The sequence below is a fragment of the Ailuropoda melanoleuca genome, chromosome 11 (genome assembly GCF_002007445.2).
Source record: "Ailuropoda melanoleuca isolate Jingjing chromosome 11, ASM200744v2, whole genome shotgun sequence".
Taxonomy (NCBI): Eukaryota; Metazoa; Chordata; class Mammalia; order Carnivora; family Ursidae; genus Ailuropoda; species Ailuropoda melanoleuca.
The window spans coordinates 44,425,757-44,443,546 of NC_048228.1; the positions used below are offsets into that span (position 1 = coordinate 44,425,757).

Below are 17,790 nucleotides of genomic sequence, written 5' to 3' on the forward strand. Positions count from 1 at the left end.
TTCAGTCTCTGCCCATGTTTCCTTATAATAATTTTTCATGGAATTATTGTTCGTCTCTGGCTTAACCAAGTTTCAGAGCTTACATCAGGGAACATCTTCTGTGAGCCCCCTACCATGCCAACCAAACCTTGGAATAACTTAACCAGGTTTCAATTCTGTACATTTCTTTGTGCTCTGCAGGAACTTGATGAGTTTTGGGTTTACAGAGCCCTTTTGGTAGAACTTACCAAGAAGTTGACTTACTGTGTAAAGGCAGAGCTAATTCCTCTCATGGAAGTGACTGGAGTTTTAGAGGTTAGTAGCTTCCCAGTGTCCCAACTGAAATGATTTCAACTAAAAGAAAAATCAGGTTTTTCTATTTTGTGGATTCTTATCACAAGGTGAGTAACAACAACAGCCTCATTCCTCATTGGTCATGAGAGGGTGTTTTGTTGTTGTTTTCTTTTTTTTTTTCCTTTTTTTCTTTTTTTTAAAGATTTTATTTATTTGACAGAGAGAGACACAGTGAGAGAGGGAACACAAGCAGGGGGCGTGACAGAGGGAGAAGCAGGCTTCCTGCTGAGCAGGGAGCCCAATGAGGGGCTCGATCCCAGGACTCTGGGATCATGACCTGAGCCTAAGGCAGACGCTTAATGACTGAGCCACCCAGGCACCCCTGTTGTTTTCTTTTTAAAATAAATTGTTGTCACAGCCTCCCAGAAATCCCCTGTAAATCTGGAAGCAGTCCTGATGGAAAAAAAAATCACATTTGTAAAAAAAATAACAGTAGGGATAAAAATTAGACTCCCCAACTATGTGTGTGCTACCATTCGTCCTTAGCATCTCGTCCTTCCTCCACTCCAATGAAGACTTCCTTCTGTCAGTTTAGACTCAGTGCTTGTTTAGGAAGTGGCGATTTGGGAGCAACAAGGCTTATTTCCATTTCCTAAGGGAGTGAGAAGAAAGTATCCTCACCTGGTTTCTCAGCTTTGTGTTTTTAGCCAACTGTTGATTTCAGCTTATTCTATTATTCAGTCCTTCAATCAGAAGCATTCTTCTGCCCAGGAACACACACACACACACACACACACACATACACACACGCACCCAGCAGTCCCCTGAGTAGATGGTGAAAACATTTTAAGGATCTTGGACTAGAACATCTTGATTGGATGTCTAAAATAATGCCCTTCACCTGAGTGCCATAATGGATTTCTCATTCCTGATTGCAGCACACATCGGTTAACTTAAACTGCACAAAAAGCTGTCTTGAAGTCAGATTGGAACCATCCAAATTCATCTTTTAAAATTTCTCAGAATTTGAATGTGTTATGTCTTCATATTTATTACCACCTTAGTCTGTTTGTGTCTCTTGCATGTGAAATTTTTCCCTTCAATAAGACACTTGGTTATTTTTTTCCTAATCCCAAATTCTGACCCTGCCGATTTTTGTAATATCTTTCAGGGTCGAGCAAGACAATTATACAACGCAGGCTATAAAAGTCTGATGCACTTAGCTAATGCAAATCCTGAAGTGCTAATAAGGACAATTGATCATTTATCAAGACGCCAGGCCAAGCAAATTGTTTCATCAGCAAAGGTAAGCAAACAAACCATTTTTTTTTTTACCCTTCATGTTCTCTCTTTATACTTTGGACATAAAAGCAAAAGCATTTAACTATAGACACAAAAGTGTATACTCACAATACGTGGATAAAATAGTGCATCTGTTATGATACAAGTCTTGCTAAAAAGAGAAAAAGCATCTCCTAAAAAACAGACAATCTCAAGTGTCCCCTGAAGTACAGGGAACTCTGGAACTCACGGAATTCTGCTTCCTCACCCTTTTCCCAGAAGTCCCTTCCTCCACATCTCCATCTGGTCTTCCCACCTTTGCGCACCTTCGCACACCTTCCTTGACAAGGAGCTTACAACCTCAAATTTAGATCGTTCTATTTTTGGAACCTCAGTGTTACAAAGAGCACTCCAATATAATGGGGCTAACTGTTGCCTTCTTACAATGTCCACCATTACATTGTAAGTACTCCCCTCTAGAACTAGTCTATTTTCTTTGTTCCTATGGTAGTTTTTCACATATTTGAAAACAGCTCTCTTTGTGTCCAAGCATTTCTCTTTTCTGTTTCTTTCATCCATAATAAATAATCTAGTTTTAGGCAATTTACCATCCTAGTTATCCTTTTCTAGATGTGGGCCAATTTGTCTCTTTGACCTATCCCCATCATTATTGGACGTTCTTACTTTTGGGGAGTATCTATCAGGGTCTAATTATTAGGAACAGAAACCACACAGTGATTTGAAGAGGAAAGTTTAACATAAAGAATTAGTAACTAGTAACAAAGGTTATTAGCTGGCTTCTAAGGGGTAAACGGAACCTCAGCAACCGTGGAAGGAATAATGAGAAAAGCGTCCAGCCTCACCCCACACCACCCCCTGTGGATGGGATTCATACTTCATTGGAGAGGGTGTGGCTGTGGCTTACAGGACGGCAGATAAGTTTGTTGTGTTGCAGCCCCGGCTGGCAAGCCCACCACAATGCTGAGAGAACTGCTAGGAAGCTCCCTGGAGTGCAAGGTGGAACTTGCTTGGAAGCTACCTTGAGTACCCATGGAACTTGCTGGAAAGCTGTCTGCAGGGATGCTGTTGAAACTCACTGTAATATGTGCCACCAGATGTTCAGCATACCAGACTATCCCTTAGGAGCCATAAGAAAAAGACACATCAAAACCAGGAAGAGAAACCCCTCCTCCTGCAGTCCCTCCAGTGCCCTCTACTGGCAAAGCTTAACATTGTACCGGCAGGCAAAGGAGAAGTGTTTACAGGATCCAGCTCTAGTATCTGTCTCCAGCAGGACATTGAGGGATGGATTTGGAGCTGAGAAACCATAAAATTAATAACTAGTGCTCTTTTTTTTTTTTTTAATAACTAGTACTCTTGCACAAGGTATTCCAAGTTCAGCTTGCCTTAGTCATGGAATCAGCCGTTTTTCCAAAGAGCCCTCTTTCTTTTTGGTGAGGAGTGGTATTTTAGAAACCCAAGTTTGAGGGGCTAAGTATGCTCACAACGAGAGAGATATCATTGTTTCTAGGTTCTCTTAGCAGAGAGAGCCCATAAGCCTGTATATTTTTCTCTACTTATATGTAAATTATTAAAGGCCGTGAACTCATACTGATAACTCCAATTCTAATTTTCCCAGGTACATACTGCTGCATAACAAAGTTTTACATCAGAATTTAGTGGCTTAAAACAGCTATTTTATTTTGCTTATGTTTTTGTAGATTAGGAATTCTGGAAAGATTTAGCTGTGTGATTCTTACTTGGAGTCTCATGCAAGTACAATCAGATTTTGACTGGGGCTGTAGTCATCTGAAGGCTTGACTGAATGGGATATCCAAGATGGTACACATACATGGCTGGCAGTTGAAAATTGTCTGTTACTTGGGGCTTTCAACAGGAGCAACTCCATATGGCCTTTCCATGGGGCTTGGGTTTCTTATGGCATGGCAGCTCAGTTTCAACAGGAAATGTCCAGAGAGTGACCATTTTGAGAGATTTGAGGCAGAAAAGGCAGGAAATCTTCTCAACTAACCTCAGAAGTGAAGTAATGTCACTTCTGCTGTATCCTGTTGGTTATGAGAAGGCCATGAAGATCAGCCCAGATCTAAAGGAAGAGGAATTAGACCCTGCCTCTACATGAGGGGAGGGCCAGATAATTTGCAGGCATCTGTAATGTCTGCCCTCTGGTCTCAGATTATTTACATCCCTCCCACATGCAAAATATACTCATCCCTAAAAGATTTATCCCCTTATGACTCAGGCTCAAGGTCCTGTATTTCTCCTAAATCAAATCTAAGTGCAGTTGATGCTCCTTGAGCACAATTTCACGGATATATTCCTCTCACTCTGAAGACCTGTGAACTAAAGAGCTGTACGTACAATGGTGAACAGAGACAGGATAGCCACAGTATACTCCCATTCAAAAAGAGGGAAAATATGTGGTACATAGGAGCAGTTCTGATACCCAGCCAGGCATATGTGGCCAGTTCCTAAATTCTCCCTGGGAGTGATTATTCCTGGCTTTGAATTCCCTCATCTGAATCATTCTTTCTTTCCTATAAGTAATGGCCCATGTTTGCAGCTAGATAGCTTTCTCAGTCTTTTCCCTGTCCGTAGAAGTTCAAGGGTTCAAAGGTTCTTTTTATTTTGGACCATCTCTGTTCCTTTTTATTCAGTCTGATATAATTCCTTTTAAAATATTGTGTGTTTCTTATTTATAGCTTTAGTTTCTTTTCTTTTTTTTTTAAAGTAAGCCCTATGCTCAGCATAGGGCTTGAACCCAAGATCAAGAGTTCCAGGTTCTTCCAGCTGACCCAGCCAGCCACCCCTAGCTTGGGTTTCTTATAGTGTGGGGCTGGGATATGAGAGGAAGCATGCAAGAGATCTTGGAATGGTCTCATTCCAAGAAACTAACGCAGAAACTGCAGTTTCTTTTGACAGACCCCTGTAAATCATGCAGCATTATTTCTACTACATTCCGTTAGTTACAAGTGAATCACAAGTCCAAGAGAAGAATTAGATCCCATCTGTCAATGTAAACATCAAAGAATTTCCAGTCACCTGTAATCCACACTTATCCGCACTACAGGACTCATTGTAGTCTTACCTCTTTTCGTATTTGGAGTTCCTTTCTCTAACAGTGAGAAACCCAGCTCCTGCTTTCATCAACATATTTATCTGTTTTGCTTAATCCTAGAATGCACTGAAAATAATTTCAGAATTGTTAAAGCAGGGGCACCTGCGTAGCACAGCGGTTAAGCGTCTGCCTTCAGCTCAGGGCGTGATCCCAGCGTTCTGGGTTCGAGCCCCACATCAGGCTCCTCCACGAAGAGCCTGCTTCTTCCTCTCCCACTCCCCCTGCTTGTGTTCCCTTTCTCGCTGGCCGTCTCTCTCTGTCAAATAAATAAATAAAATCTTTAAAAAAAAAAAAAAGAATTGTTAAAGCATACTATTGCAAAAAAACTAACAAGTTCAGTATTATTTACAGCTCTTTTTGTCTTTAGTTTGAGAATATATAATTGAAATAATGTATGTGTTCAAATGTTACTTTTTTAAAAAATCTGCTTCACTGTGGTTATGTAATTCATTTGAAGAGCAGTTAAATTCTGTTCGTATTCCATTTTAGTTTCCCCATCCTTATGATTTTTTTTTAGTATGTAAAACATGAATCTATTTTCTTTATTTTAAATTGAAATAGTTTTACTAGGATATTTTTATTTTCTTTTATTTCTGGAAGTTTCCTTGGATTGTAGTTTTATTTTTTTTAATTATTTATTTTAGAGAGAGAGAGCACACACACGCATATGCACGTGTGAGTTGGGGAATGCAGAAGGAAATAATATCAAGCAGACTCCTACTGAGCATGGAACTCAACCCAGGGCTCGATCCCATGACCCATGTGATCACGATCTGAGCCAAAGCCAAGAATCAGATGCTCAACTGACCAAGCCACCCCAGTGCCCCAGATCGTAGTTTTAAATATTAGCTCAATATGATCCACTCTTTGATTTTTCTTTCTTAGCAACTCCAATTATATATATGTTGAATCTTCTTTGCCCGTCTTCCATTTCAATCTCTCTGACCCTTTTTACTTCTTTTTTTTTTTAGATTTATCTATTTGAGAGAGTACAGGTGGGAGGGGCAGAGGGAGAGGGAGAGAGAAACTCTAAGAAGACAGAGCCCGATGCAGGGCTTGAGGTCCTGAGATCACGACCTGAGCCAGATGATTAACCAACTCTGCCGTCCAGCCACCCCTTTACTTCTTTCCTTATCTCATTTTCATCATCTTGTTTTCTTGCCCCACCCCTGTTCCTAATTAAGTTTTATTATAATCTGTTCTTCTTTGGGAACTTTGTTAATTTTTATTTCTAATATGATTTTGCCTGTTTCTTCTACTTCTTTCCTGAGCTTACTCAACTTTTGTTTCATTTCTTCCTGTTCTGGGTCAATTTTTGTTCTTAGTTTGGGACTTATTCAGGATGTGTTTCCCCCCATATTTCCAAATGTTTATTTGAGAATATTTAATTCAGTTTGGAATGCTGCGTTACAGTTTTTCTGCTTCATAGTTTGCTTTCAGGAGAATAAATTTTTATGAGCTGGAGAGCTTTGATTCTCATTTTCTGTTTCCTTTTGTATAGTAATTTAGTATAATAAGAACTGCTTATAACCCCTGCATTTCTCAGACAGAGATGGCCATCTGGAGTGGTTGGTGAGAATTCTAGTTTGAGTCTCCTCTTCTGTCAGTGTGGCAAAGGATAGTTTAATGAATGGCTTGGAGAGGAGTACAAGGAAAATTGTGTTCTTTGATTTTTTGAATTTCCTTTTGTCCTACCGGATCCTAAGTTTTACTCTCTTATTTCTCCACCCCCCGCTCAGCCTAAGGGGCTCCTTTCCCTTTTTTCGTCGTCTCCCCCAGAGGGATTGCCTTTCCAAGACTGCCTTCTGGCGTTTCATCCATAAGTCCCTTCCTACAGACAGTGCCTCAATCTACAAAGAGTCTTTTCTCAGTATTTTTATACTTGGGGTAGGCTTTCTCTCTCTGGAGGTGATTTTATTTAATCTAAGACCTTCTGTTTCCCTCTTCTCCTTCCCATGTATTTTTTTCTCAATCTTATCTTGATCTCTGCAGTCCCTTGGAGTGGGAGCTTGAGAAATGGTTCCTCTGAAAATTGGCAGGTATTTGTACCATAGTATGAAGGTGATGGTGTTCTCTGTATTCTAGTAATGCTGGCGCATGGGTTTTGTGCAGTGTACTTGCTGTTCTCATTGATCTGTATAGTTTTTAGAGGACATATTGGGAGATTAGTTTTATGTGGTCACCATTACCTCAGCTACTGGAAAGCCTACCTCATTGCATTTAATCTCTTCTATATATAATACTATGTAATGCTATGCTTTATGTCAGATGAGTAGAGTGGAGTTCTCACTTTCATTTTGTATCCTCTAATTTTTTTCCTCTATATGATTTTGCTGGATTTTTTGTTATAAAACTTCTGCGACAGAAGTAATGCAAATACTGCACCCAATATACATAATACCCAGCTGCAGTAAATACCAAAACTGTATTTCTGGTTTTTTGTTTTTTGTTCTTAAAGTTTATTTTTTTTACTGATCCCTGCACCCACTGTGCAGGTCAAACTCACAACCCTGAGACCAAGAGTTGCACACTCTACCAACTGAGCCAGCCAGGCACCCCAATTTCCAGTTTTTAAAAGAAAGAGGGAAAGTCATTACTCAGAAAATACTCACTGACATCTACTCTGTGCCATGTTCAGAAATACTTTCTTGACTCATTATGTTTCTTTTGAAATTAGCCATGTTAATTTTAGGAGCTTGAATAAAACTTTTCTTTGAAACCCTGATAAGTTTTTAAAAGATAGCTTGCTAAACTTTGAGGAATAGTAAAAAGCACATATAAAGGATAGTATTTTCAAGAGCTAATTAAATTTTTGCCAAATTGCCTTAAATTTTATAGATTAAAAGTTAATTTTTAAGTGGCTGAATCTTCAATAAAACAGATCTTTGAGAGTAATAAAGCTTCTTTATTTTTGGTATACCAAATGCAGTGGTCAGCTAAAATGGCTTTAGCTAAATGCTTCAGTTTCATTTACTATAATCACTTATGCTTAAGTGGCTATTTTTCAGTCTCATTATTAGTTTTAATGTCTAGATTGCTGATGTGTAAGGATTCAAGTATCTAATAGATAGTGGTAAAAATGGTAGCATTTCTCTGGCAATGCGTATTTTGGCCTCACGTCTTGATGTTTTTATCGTAGATGCTGTTGCATGAAAAAGCAGAGGCTTTACAAGAGGAAGTGGAAGAGTTATTGAGATTGCCTTCTGATTTCCCCAGTATGGAGGCCTCTTCCACTGAAAAAGCGTGAAGCTGTCTGACGAGCATTTTCAAACATGAATGATTTATTGTACATATTTTTATTAGATTCCCTATAATTTATAAATGAAAAAATACATTTTAATTATACATTAAGGACTGTGGATGATGTATGAATATACCTTTCACCCTGCCCACTAATAATCCATCTTCTTCAATACTTGCACATTATTTCTCTGCTCAAATATCTAGGGTCCATCACAAAATGAAATCCAACTGCCTCAACATATCTCTAGCCTACCTTTGCAGCCAGACCTTTTATTATTCTCTTATACATTTTTTTATCAAACTAAACTGTTTGAAATCCCAGAATTTTCCCTGGGATTTCCAAACTGTTTATTTCCTAATTGTTTTTTGCTACCCCCAGTGCATGAAAAAATATCTTTACAGTGTACTGTGTGGGTGCACTTGGGTGGCTTAGTTGGTTGATCATCCAGCTCTTGATTGTGGCTCAGGTCATAATCTTAGGGTTGTGAGATCGAGCCCTGCATCAGGCTCCATGCTCAGCACGGAGTCTGCTTGAGATTTTCTCTCTCTCTCCCTCTGCCCTTTCTCCCCACTCACTCGTGCACGCACACGCACACTCTCTCAAGTAAATAAATAAAAAATCTTTAAAAAAATTTACTATATGCTTCAAGTGTCAACTGCAAATTCTCAAATACTGTCTCCTCTATGAAATTGTTCAAGTGCATCCTCACCCCCACCCCATACATGGGTTCTTCCCCTCCTGTAAGTATTCTGAGCCCTTCATCATGCCCATGTCTTTTTTCATACTGCTAATTTGAAATCTCCTGGAGGGCCGAGACCTTTTTTATCATCTTCATATGCCACACAGCACTTAGCCCAGTCCATCACACAAAGTAGGGACCTGTGCAAAGAATGAATACTACCCAGTTAACAATTCAAAGATTCTCTTTAAACACAACTTAAATGTTGCCTCTCCCCCATCCCTTTTTAGATTTATAGCTCAAATGTACATGGCTGGTTATCTGTAAGAAAAAAAGAATATAACTAGCAATGTCTTTGAATGCTGGACTAGCTTAAAGTATTACTCACCTGTCTGAGATATCCACTGGAAATGATGCAAAAAGATCCACAGTCTAAGTTCTTCATGCCTTAACATTTTAGACTATTATAACCGTCATTTACCTAGTAATTTCTATGTGCCAAGTACTGTTGTAAGTCTTTCATGTGACTAATTTAACCCTTCTAACAACACTGTAAGGCCCATACTATTATTTCCACTTCACAGAGGAGTAAACTGAGACAGAGAAATTAAAATGACTTTCCCAAAGTCATGTACAAGTTAGTTGCAGAGCAGGAATTCAGACCAGGCTCTCCCATCTAAAGTGTGTGCACTTAACATTCATATGATATTGTCTTAGTAGAATCTGCCCATTTTATCCCCTCCTAAGTGTCCCTTTGATCATAGCCCTAACATCACATTTCATTTATTGACATTCCGCCCTTCATGTGAGCCAAAGTATGGCATCCAATGTCTTAGTAAAACCTTGGGCTTCACTGCACATACTCCGCTTTTTGCAGCTAAAAAGGTTGTGAAAGAGCAGCTGGCTAGCCTCCTGGCCACTCGGGCCCAGCCACTAAGGTGTGCTCACAGTGGTTCACAGTCCAGTCTTCATTTTTTTTTTTTAATCTAGAAACCCCAGTTTTATTGGTCCACCCAAGTAAGCAAGCCTGAAGATGAGCTCTGATTCTTGCTAACCAATTTATAAGAAACCAAGTAGTAGCCTCAACTTAATTTATTCTTATTCATTTATTTTTAATTGAAGTATAGTTGACCAACTTAATTTAAGATTAGAAACGGCAAGATTGGTTGGGGGGGGGCTAACTTTACAGAAACCAAACAGCTATATCAGCAATCCAGGACAATCTCCCCTGCCTCCAATCAAGGTTTCTCTAGGTCAATTCAACTAAAAGACTATATGAAGTGTAATGATGGGGGATTAGCCCTAAAAGATTTTAAAATGTAAAGAAATTAAAACACTCTAGCTCTAGAGAAAAAGCGAAAAGTAGATCAGTGGGAACAGAGTGAAAATAAAAATAAACTCGAATACACTGAAGAATTTAACATATAAGAAATGTTTTTCCAGTTCCAATGACAGAAATCCAGGTATATGTAGTTCACACGAAAAGGAATATTTAATGACCACATTCTCAAGCCACAGCTGGGCTCGAACTGGCCTGAGGACTACGAGAACGAGACTCAGCACCATGGAGGACTTGCCACCTCTTCTTCAGGGGACTCTGAACTTCCTTACAGCTTCAGGATCCAAGCAAAAAGAGCTCTCTGCGGCCAACTCCAGGTGGAAAAGGCCCTGGGAGGATTCTAATGGTCTGATTGGTCCTATGTCCACCCCTGTAGCCAGGGTGCAGTGCATTGCTTTTGTTTCCATTTCCTCACAGTCCGGGAGAAGGGATGGGAGGCAGAGAAATCAAGAGTTAGGACAGACTATGCTTGGGTCCCTGTGGAAAAGAACAGTAACTTGGTGAATGGAGTTGGAACAAATGGCTACCTTATGATTTAGAAAAACAGGAAGCTGAATTTCTACCCACGTCCTTAAACCAGATTAAATTTTAGGTAAATGAAAAGATTTGAATGTGGAATCTGATGGTGTCATCTGACTATGCTGAAGCAGCAAAAATGTACCTGCAGCTCCTTTACATCAGGCTTGAAAACGTTAAAATTTCAGCACTTCCAACGTGTTGTCCGGTTTTCCTTTTAGTTTTTATGTTTTGGGGGAGGGGGTGGGGGGAAGCTATGAACCACCTCACCCATTTCTAGGATGCTTAACTTCCCCAAGATCTTTGGAAAGTCCTGGCTCCTTTTGATTTTCACTGTCAGCTTCAACTACCACCACCACCACCAAAAAAAAAAAAAAAAAAAGACTTTTCTATTAGGTAGGTCAAAGTTTTGGTCAAGTTTAAATCTTTTCAAATCCAGCTGCCCCCTCAACAAATATCTACACTGATATTTTTTTCAGGAAGGACAAATACAAGGCTCTCTCTGGCTTTATGCTTCCATGTGTAAGAAGCTTCCCACAAAAGGATTGCTGAAGCTTTTGAACTACATCCCATTATGACGAAGGAAACACCAAGGATATGTAAGCATTGTAATACTTGGTTTTCTTTGACAATTCCCAGTCATTTATAATTACATTGATAAGTGTATATTTTCTTTTGTAATCCTTAGTGGTAATAAGGATGACAAGAAATTATCGTTTATTGAGGGTTTTGTCGCGTGCCAGTGTGACTACTACTACTAAACATCATCCATGTGTTTTCTAGATCATTCCTCTTGGCCTTCTGAGTTATATGTTATTTTTTACTCTAAATGTTACAAAGAAAGTGTGGCTTGCCCTGGATCACCCCATTGACAGAGGCTCACACCTGGGTCATTCTGATAATTCTTTTTTTCTTATTATTATTGTGTTTATTTACATTATGAGCTACCCTACAAGTGTTTGGAGAGGAGTTGATCAAGATGGCAGACTGAGCATATAACATGTTATCTTAAATGCCTAAAATCCTGTCAAATGATTAAAACAAATTTGATGTGATAAACTAGCACACTTCATTTCCTTCATTTTGCATTTTGAAAATAGTCTTTTGATCCCTTTCTTCAGTAAATCATTACTCAAGTGATATGTGGCCATTTGGAGTATTTGAGGATGTGGTCATTGTCTTTCAGGAGAATGTAGGTATGTAATGTGTAAAAACTTTGCTATGTAGAATTGTAATTGTCGCTCTGGAAGAAATGAGTGGTTTTGCTTTAGCTGAACCAAACGTGAGACGATTAAACCTCCCCCAAAATGAGACACATGCACAGAGATTGCAGAAGAAGCTTCTAAGGGCCACATTAAACAAATGAAGTTGGCAGCCCACGTTAATACACTGGTATATCTGGTGTTTAAAATTTGGTACATTCCGCCTTCAAATGTATGCTTTGTTTCTTCTGAGTACTTTTTTAGAAGTTTTTTTTTTTTTTAAGGATGTTATTGATTTGAGAGAGACTCGAGTGTGTACACAAGGAGGGGGGAGGGGCAGAGGGAGAAGCAGAAAGCCCCAGTGGGGCTCTATCCAAGGACCCTTTTCTCTTTTAAATGGGCGTAAGGTATGTTATTAGTTTTTTTGTTTTTGTTTTTTAGATTTTATTTTATGTATTTGGCAGAGACAGCCAGCGAGAGAGGGAACACAAGCAGGGGGAGTGGGAGAGGAAGAAGCAGGCTCATAGCGGAGGAGCCTGATGTGGGGCTCAATCCCAGAACGCCGGGATCACGCCCTGAGCTGAAGGCAGACGCTCAACAACTGCACCACTAAGGCGCCCCAAGGTATGTTATAATAATAAAGAGAACTGTGTAAAACTATGAAAATGTGGGCCAACAGCAAGGGAAGTATAAAGAACTAATTGCTATAATACTGTATGCTAAACGATTTTTTTCCTTGTGTAAAACCTATTGTCCTATCACACATAAAATTGGAGAAAATCCCCAGGCAATAGCCTGACTCCTCACTCTGTATAAAGTACAGTAACACCACTTTGATTCTGAATAGATTAAGTACTTAGAGCATTATGATAACAGCCTATTGCCCATCCTAGAAATGATGAAGGAATTCAACATCATTTTGTTGAAATTTGTCAAAGCTGTTTGAAAGCTCTGAAAATACCTCAATGCATTTTACTGAACGGCTTCAATATAGTTAGTCTGATGCTTGACTCTGATGGAAAACAACAGGAGGGATGTTTGGTTCTTGTTTCCTGCATAGTTACATGAACCATGAGCCACTGATATAGCAGATGAAACGGGGTACAAAAGACCAGTGCTTATAGACACTAGAGAGAGAGAAGTGGGAGGTGGAGTTTTTGAGAAAGACCTGGTGGAAGAGGTTAGCCATGGACTAGATGCTAACAAGGCAGGGGAATTGGGAATGTCTGAGGCAGAAGGGAGAAGGACGTTTGGGGAAGGGCAGAAATGAAGGTAGTCTTCTAGCTGAGGTAAACAAAGTGAAGGCTATATCCCACACCATCTGGATATTTGAGCTCTTAAAGCAGAAACAAGAAGCCAAAACAACAATAACAACAAACAAACAAAAAAAGCAGCAGCAAATGGTTTGTACTCTCTAATTTCAAATCTGGTGTCCCTCGAGATCAATGAGAGGCACCAATGACACCTGACAGAGGTATGCACGTGTGGCCACCATGTGGACAGAGCCATGTGGAGATCAAGTTCATAACCTCAGCCTTATTAACACTGTGATCTGTCTAAACTAACCTTTGCTCCCTAGGGCAGATACAAAATGTGGATTTGGCTTTTGTCAAAGATAAGTCGGACACGGGTTAAAGTGGCAAGGATAGATTTTATTCAGTAATAACCACTGCAATGGGGAAGAGGGTCCAGTGTGACCAGAGCTCAACTTCTATCCATGCAAAGGGGTTGGGTGTTTTAAAGCCAGAATGAAGGAGTAAGGAGGGGAACAAGTGGTAGTCCCAGCAGACTGGGTTTATTCATCAGTGCTTTTCTGGAGGAGAAGCAAACTTCTAGCACCTTTGTGACAGGAGGCAGTGGTGCATGTTAGAGTAAGCTGCCCATTGCCTGGTGGGAGAGCTGGAGGTGCCCTGCATGTCTGCATTTCAACGGGCAGCTCTGAGTTCTTGAGAAGGCAGTGCTGAGTGGTAGAAGGTCTGCATCTCAGAGCTGGAGAGATGTTCTTTAACCTCCATGTATTTGTGGTCCTTCCAAATTTTTTCTTGAGGTTGACCTCCAGTTTAATAGCACTGTGGTCTGAAAATATGCATGGTACAATCTCAATCTTTTTGTACTGGTTGAAACCTGATTTGTGACCCAGTACGGGATCTATTCTGGAGAATGTTCCATGTGCACTTGAGAAGAATGTGTATTTTGTTGCTATAGGATGGAATGCTCTGAATGTATCTGTGAAGTTCATCTGGTGCAGTGTATCATTCAAAGCCATTGTTTCCTTGTTGATCTTCTGCTTAGATGATCTGTCCATTGCTATGAGTGGGGTGCTAAAGTCCCCTACTATTATCGTATTATTATCAATGAGTTTAATTTTGTTATTAATTGGTTTATATATTTGGCTGCCCCCAAGTTGGCAGCATAAATATTTACAGCTGTTAGATCTTGTTGGATAGACGCTTTTATTATGATATAGTGTCCTTCTCCATCTCTTATTACAGTCTTTGGCTTAAAATCTAGTTTATCTGATATAAGGGTGGCTACTCCAGCTTTCTTTTGATGTCCCTTAGCATGATAAGTGGGGCTTTACTCCCTCACTTTCAATCTGGAGGTGCTTTGGGTATAAAATGAGTCTCTTATAAGCAGTATATCAATGGGTCTTGTTTTTTTTATCCATTCTGATACCCTGTGTTTTTTGACTGGAGCATTTAGTCCATTTACATTCAGAGTAATTATTGAAAGGTATGGATTTAGTGCCATTTTATTACCTGTGGAGTCGCTGTTCCTGTAGAGTGTCTCTGTTCCTTTCTGGTCTTTGTTACTTTTGGTCTCTCTCTCTGCTCAAAGGATCCCCTTTAATATTTCTTGCAGTCCTGGTTTAGTGTTCACAAATTCCTTTCGTTTTTGTTTGTCCTGGGAACTCTTTATCTCTCCTTCTATTCTGAATGACAGCCTTGCTGGATAAAGCATTCTTGGCTGCATATTTTCCCCGATAGCGTGTTGAATATATCATGCCAGTCCTTTCTGGCCTGCCAGGTCTCTGTGGACATGTCTGCTGTTAGCCTTATGTGTCTAACCTTGTAGGTTAAGGAACTCTTGTCCTGAGGTGCTTTCAGGATTTTCTTTTTACCTTTGAAATTTGCAAGTTCACTATTATATGTCGAAGTGTTGACCTATTTGTATTGATTTTGAGGGGGTATTATGCTAAGCGAAACAAGTCAGTCAGAGAAAGACAAATACCATATGATTTTACTCTTACATGGAATTTAAGAAACAAACAGATGAACATAGGGGAAAGGAAGGAATAATAAAATAAGATGAAAACAGAGAGGGAGGCAAACCAACCATAAGAGATTCTTAGCTCTAGGAAACAAACTGAGGGTTGCTTGGGGGGAAGGTGGGGGGGACCATGTAACTGGGTGATGGGCATTAAGGAGGGCACTTGATGTAATGATCACTGGGTGTTATATGCAATTGATGAATCACTAAATTCTACCCCTGAAACTAATAATACCATATATGTAGATTGAATTTTTAAAAAAATCTGGGGAGAAAGGATTGACAACGGCAAGCCGTAAAGTAACTGTGGAAGGTTTTGGGTGGGGGTATTCCTGGGGCCTTATTATCACCAGGTTTGGCTGGAACAAACAGTAATTCTCTGGGCAATTTTCTCAGGCAGATACTTTAAAAGGATTTGGGGTCATCCTAGGGGTGCAGACTTGAGCAATTAGAAATTATGTTAGTGTTTGTTCAGGTCTTTTAGCAGGGGCTTCTGGGGGCTGCAGAATGGGTGAAATCATTTGTGCTGACAGTCTGCAGGTTTTATAGGTCAAAGTTGAGGCCTGGTCAAAAAGAGGCCCCGAGGAGCCTGTCTAAAGTATGGTCAAAAAAAAAAAAAAAAGAGTGTGGTCAAGGAAGGGATCTTCGTCACTCTTTAGTTATGTTCAAAATGCATCACTTAGCTCACTTAAAAAAACTCCATCACCAAAATTAATATTTGGTTTCCTTCAATCTATATTATACAACCTTAGTTCTTGGTTCTTTTTCTCAGCGTGATTGCAGGGGAGTAGGAAGAGGGCTGTGCGTAAGTAATCCCCGCTCTTCGCATAGCTTTTACGTTCATCTTTCAAGACTCCTGTAGCAGGAAGAAGCTGGAATGACCTTGAACAGCTTCCTCTACCCCTCGCTTGGGGCTGGGCAGGTGCAGTTCAGAATGACCTCGAAGGGGCTTGAACTTTTATAGGCAACAGGCTGCACTTCAGTTGTTCCAGCCAGTGCAGACATACTAAATCAAAATTAAATGTTAATGATGGTGGTGTCTGTACCACTCTGCTGGGGAAACTAAAATGCAGAGAAATGAGGCTCTAACAGCTGTCAGTAATTGGGTCACTGCCTTCCCCTGTGCCCTGGCTTCCTAGATTTACGCCAGCTCCCCCTCTCATTAATGGCCCTGCTGCCAAAAAGTCTCGCCTGTGCCAAGATGTCGGGCTGGAGAAACATGTGTTCTTGCAGGAGAAGCTGAAAGTCCTTGAGAGAGGCACAGAGGAGGACACGAGTCCACATCCACACAGAGAAAAGGTAAGAAGGTTGTGACGCCTCCCTAAATAGGCCAAGAACAAGAGGAGCAAGTGGGCAGTGCCGCATCTGTCCTTCTGTTACTGATGGGAGTGCACGCTTTGTTATCTTTTCCTGCCAAATGAGCACATTCCAGCAGATGCTGCTGCTGAAACTTCTTTCTTGCTAAGAAACTTCTTTCTTGTCAATTCGGCAGAGAGAAAGAGTCTTTCCCATTGTTTACTCCAAATGCATAATTGGGATGTTTCTGATTCCTGATGGCTGGTGATTCCGTTCATAAACAGCAGTTGATTAGATTCCTATGTCTGAGACAAGCCACTAAGCAGGCTAGGACCAAAGAATCCCATTCCACATTTCTGGTCTTCCATCGTGAACTTCAGTGATCTCTGGAGAAAGAGAAAGTTGAATCCCACCTTTGAAGCAGGTGCCCCAGCTGTTCTCTGCTGGAATCGCAGGGCAGTTGTTCCCTAGGTACAATGGCTTCACTCCATATCCATGGGAACACTTGTTGCATCTACGTTGTGAATTAAGAAGCTTCCAAGTGTTGTTCGGGTATTTTATTTGGACAGTTCAGTTTGGTGTTGCTTATAAACCAACATAAATTGGTTGTTTCCATGTATGTGACTGCCGGAGGCATGGTTGAGGTCTCTCAGATACAAAGCTCTGCTAGCTGTTTAGCCAGTACCACTAAGTTAGCAATTTAAGCAGACCCAGAAGGGAAGCACTGGGCTTGCTGTCTGATGGGTGGGCATTGTTTCCTTAAATGGAGGACTCGAGAAGGGCAAATGGTAAAGCTATATCACAGGTGACCACAGAAAAAGAGATGGGCGGGCCATTTGCCTGTTTGCTCTTAGAACTATTCCCTGCTTCTTCTTTCTCTGAATTTCAGGGCCTAGAGTCTGGACATTTCCATTTCCCAGGCTCTCTTGCCCAATTGGCCATCAATTAGGTTAAAACTATGGGGACTGTAAGGAGGGGAAAAGTTTTCAAGGTCCCTGGCTGGGTCTGAAAATTAAACCAACAGAGACAGAATAGCAGGAGAAAAGTACACAAATTTATTTAATATAGGTTTTACATAATGCCCAAAGAAACAGTTAAGCCTGAGTATTTTTATGCTAGGTCTAATGAAGAGTGGGCAGTTGTGTAGAAATATAACAAGTAAAGGAGTATGGGGTAAGCCTAGTAGAAGAAACTTATGTAAGACCTCTTTGTTCGGATGATTCTCCATGTCCCTTTGTCTTTGGAGATAGGGTATTCCTTTCCTGGTGTACAGGGAAGACACTTCTCACATGGGGGTTTTATTACCTATTTTGGAAGAAGGGCAGAAGGAAGGCCACTGTGACCTTCCCACTTCAGTTTTCTCCAACTCTTTCAGGTTAAAATAGTCAATATGCTATGGTGCCATATTTGGGGGTAGCATGTCCTGAACCCCCTCAGGACCCTCTAAATCCAGAGTTCGTATGAAGATTATCTTAACTTGAAGATATTTGATTCAACAGATACAGCAAGAAGCCCTCTGAGAACTTCCCTTACTTGACTCAAAGGAGAAACTTC

At 40.4% G+C, this 17,790-nt stretch overlaps 1 protein-coding gene across 4 annotated transcripts in view; it reads left to right on the forward strand.

Moving 5' to 3' along the window:
• HELQ (helicase, POLQ like) overlaps positions 1-8,434 on the forward strand; it is a 43,517-nt gene extending 35,083 nt beyond the window's left edge. For 2 of the 4 annotated variants that reach the window (XM_011218693.3, XM_011218713.3), the window contains 3 exons: positions 181-294; positions 1,445-1,579; positions 7,830-8,434. In XM_011218693.3, coding sequence (XP_011216995.2) covers positions 181-294; positions 1,445-1,579; positions 7,830-7,937 — 357 coding nt within the window. In that variant the 3' untranslated portion in view covers positions 7,938-8,434. The remainder of the gene's footprint in view (positions 1-180; positions 295-1,444; positions 1,580-7,829) is intronic. The other 2 variants (XM_011218700.3, XM_034671593.1) reach the window with 1 other exon arrangement.
• Positions 8,435-17,790: the final 9,356 nt, after the last annotated feature.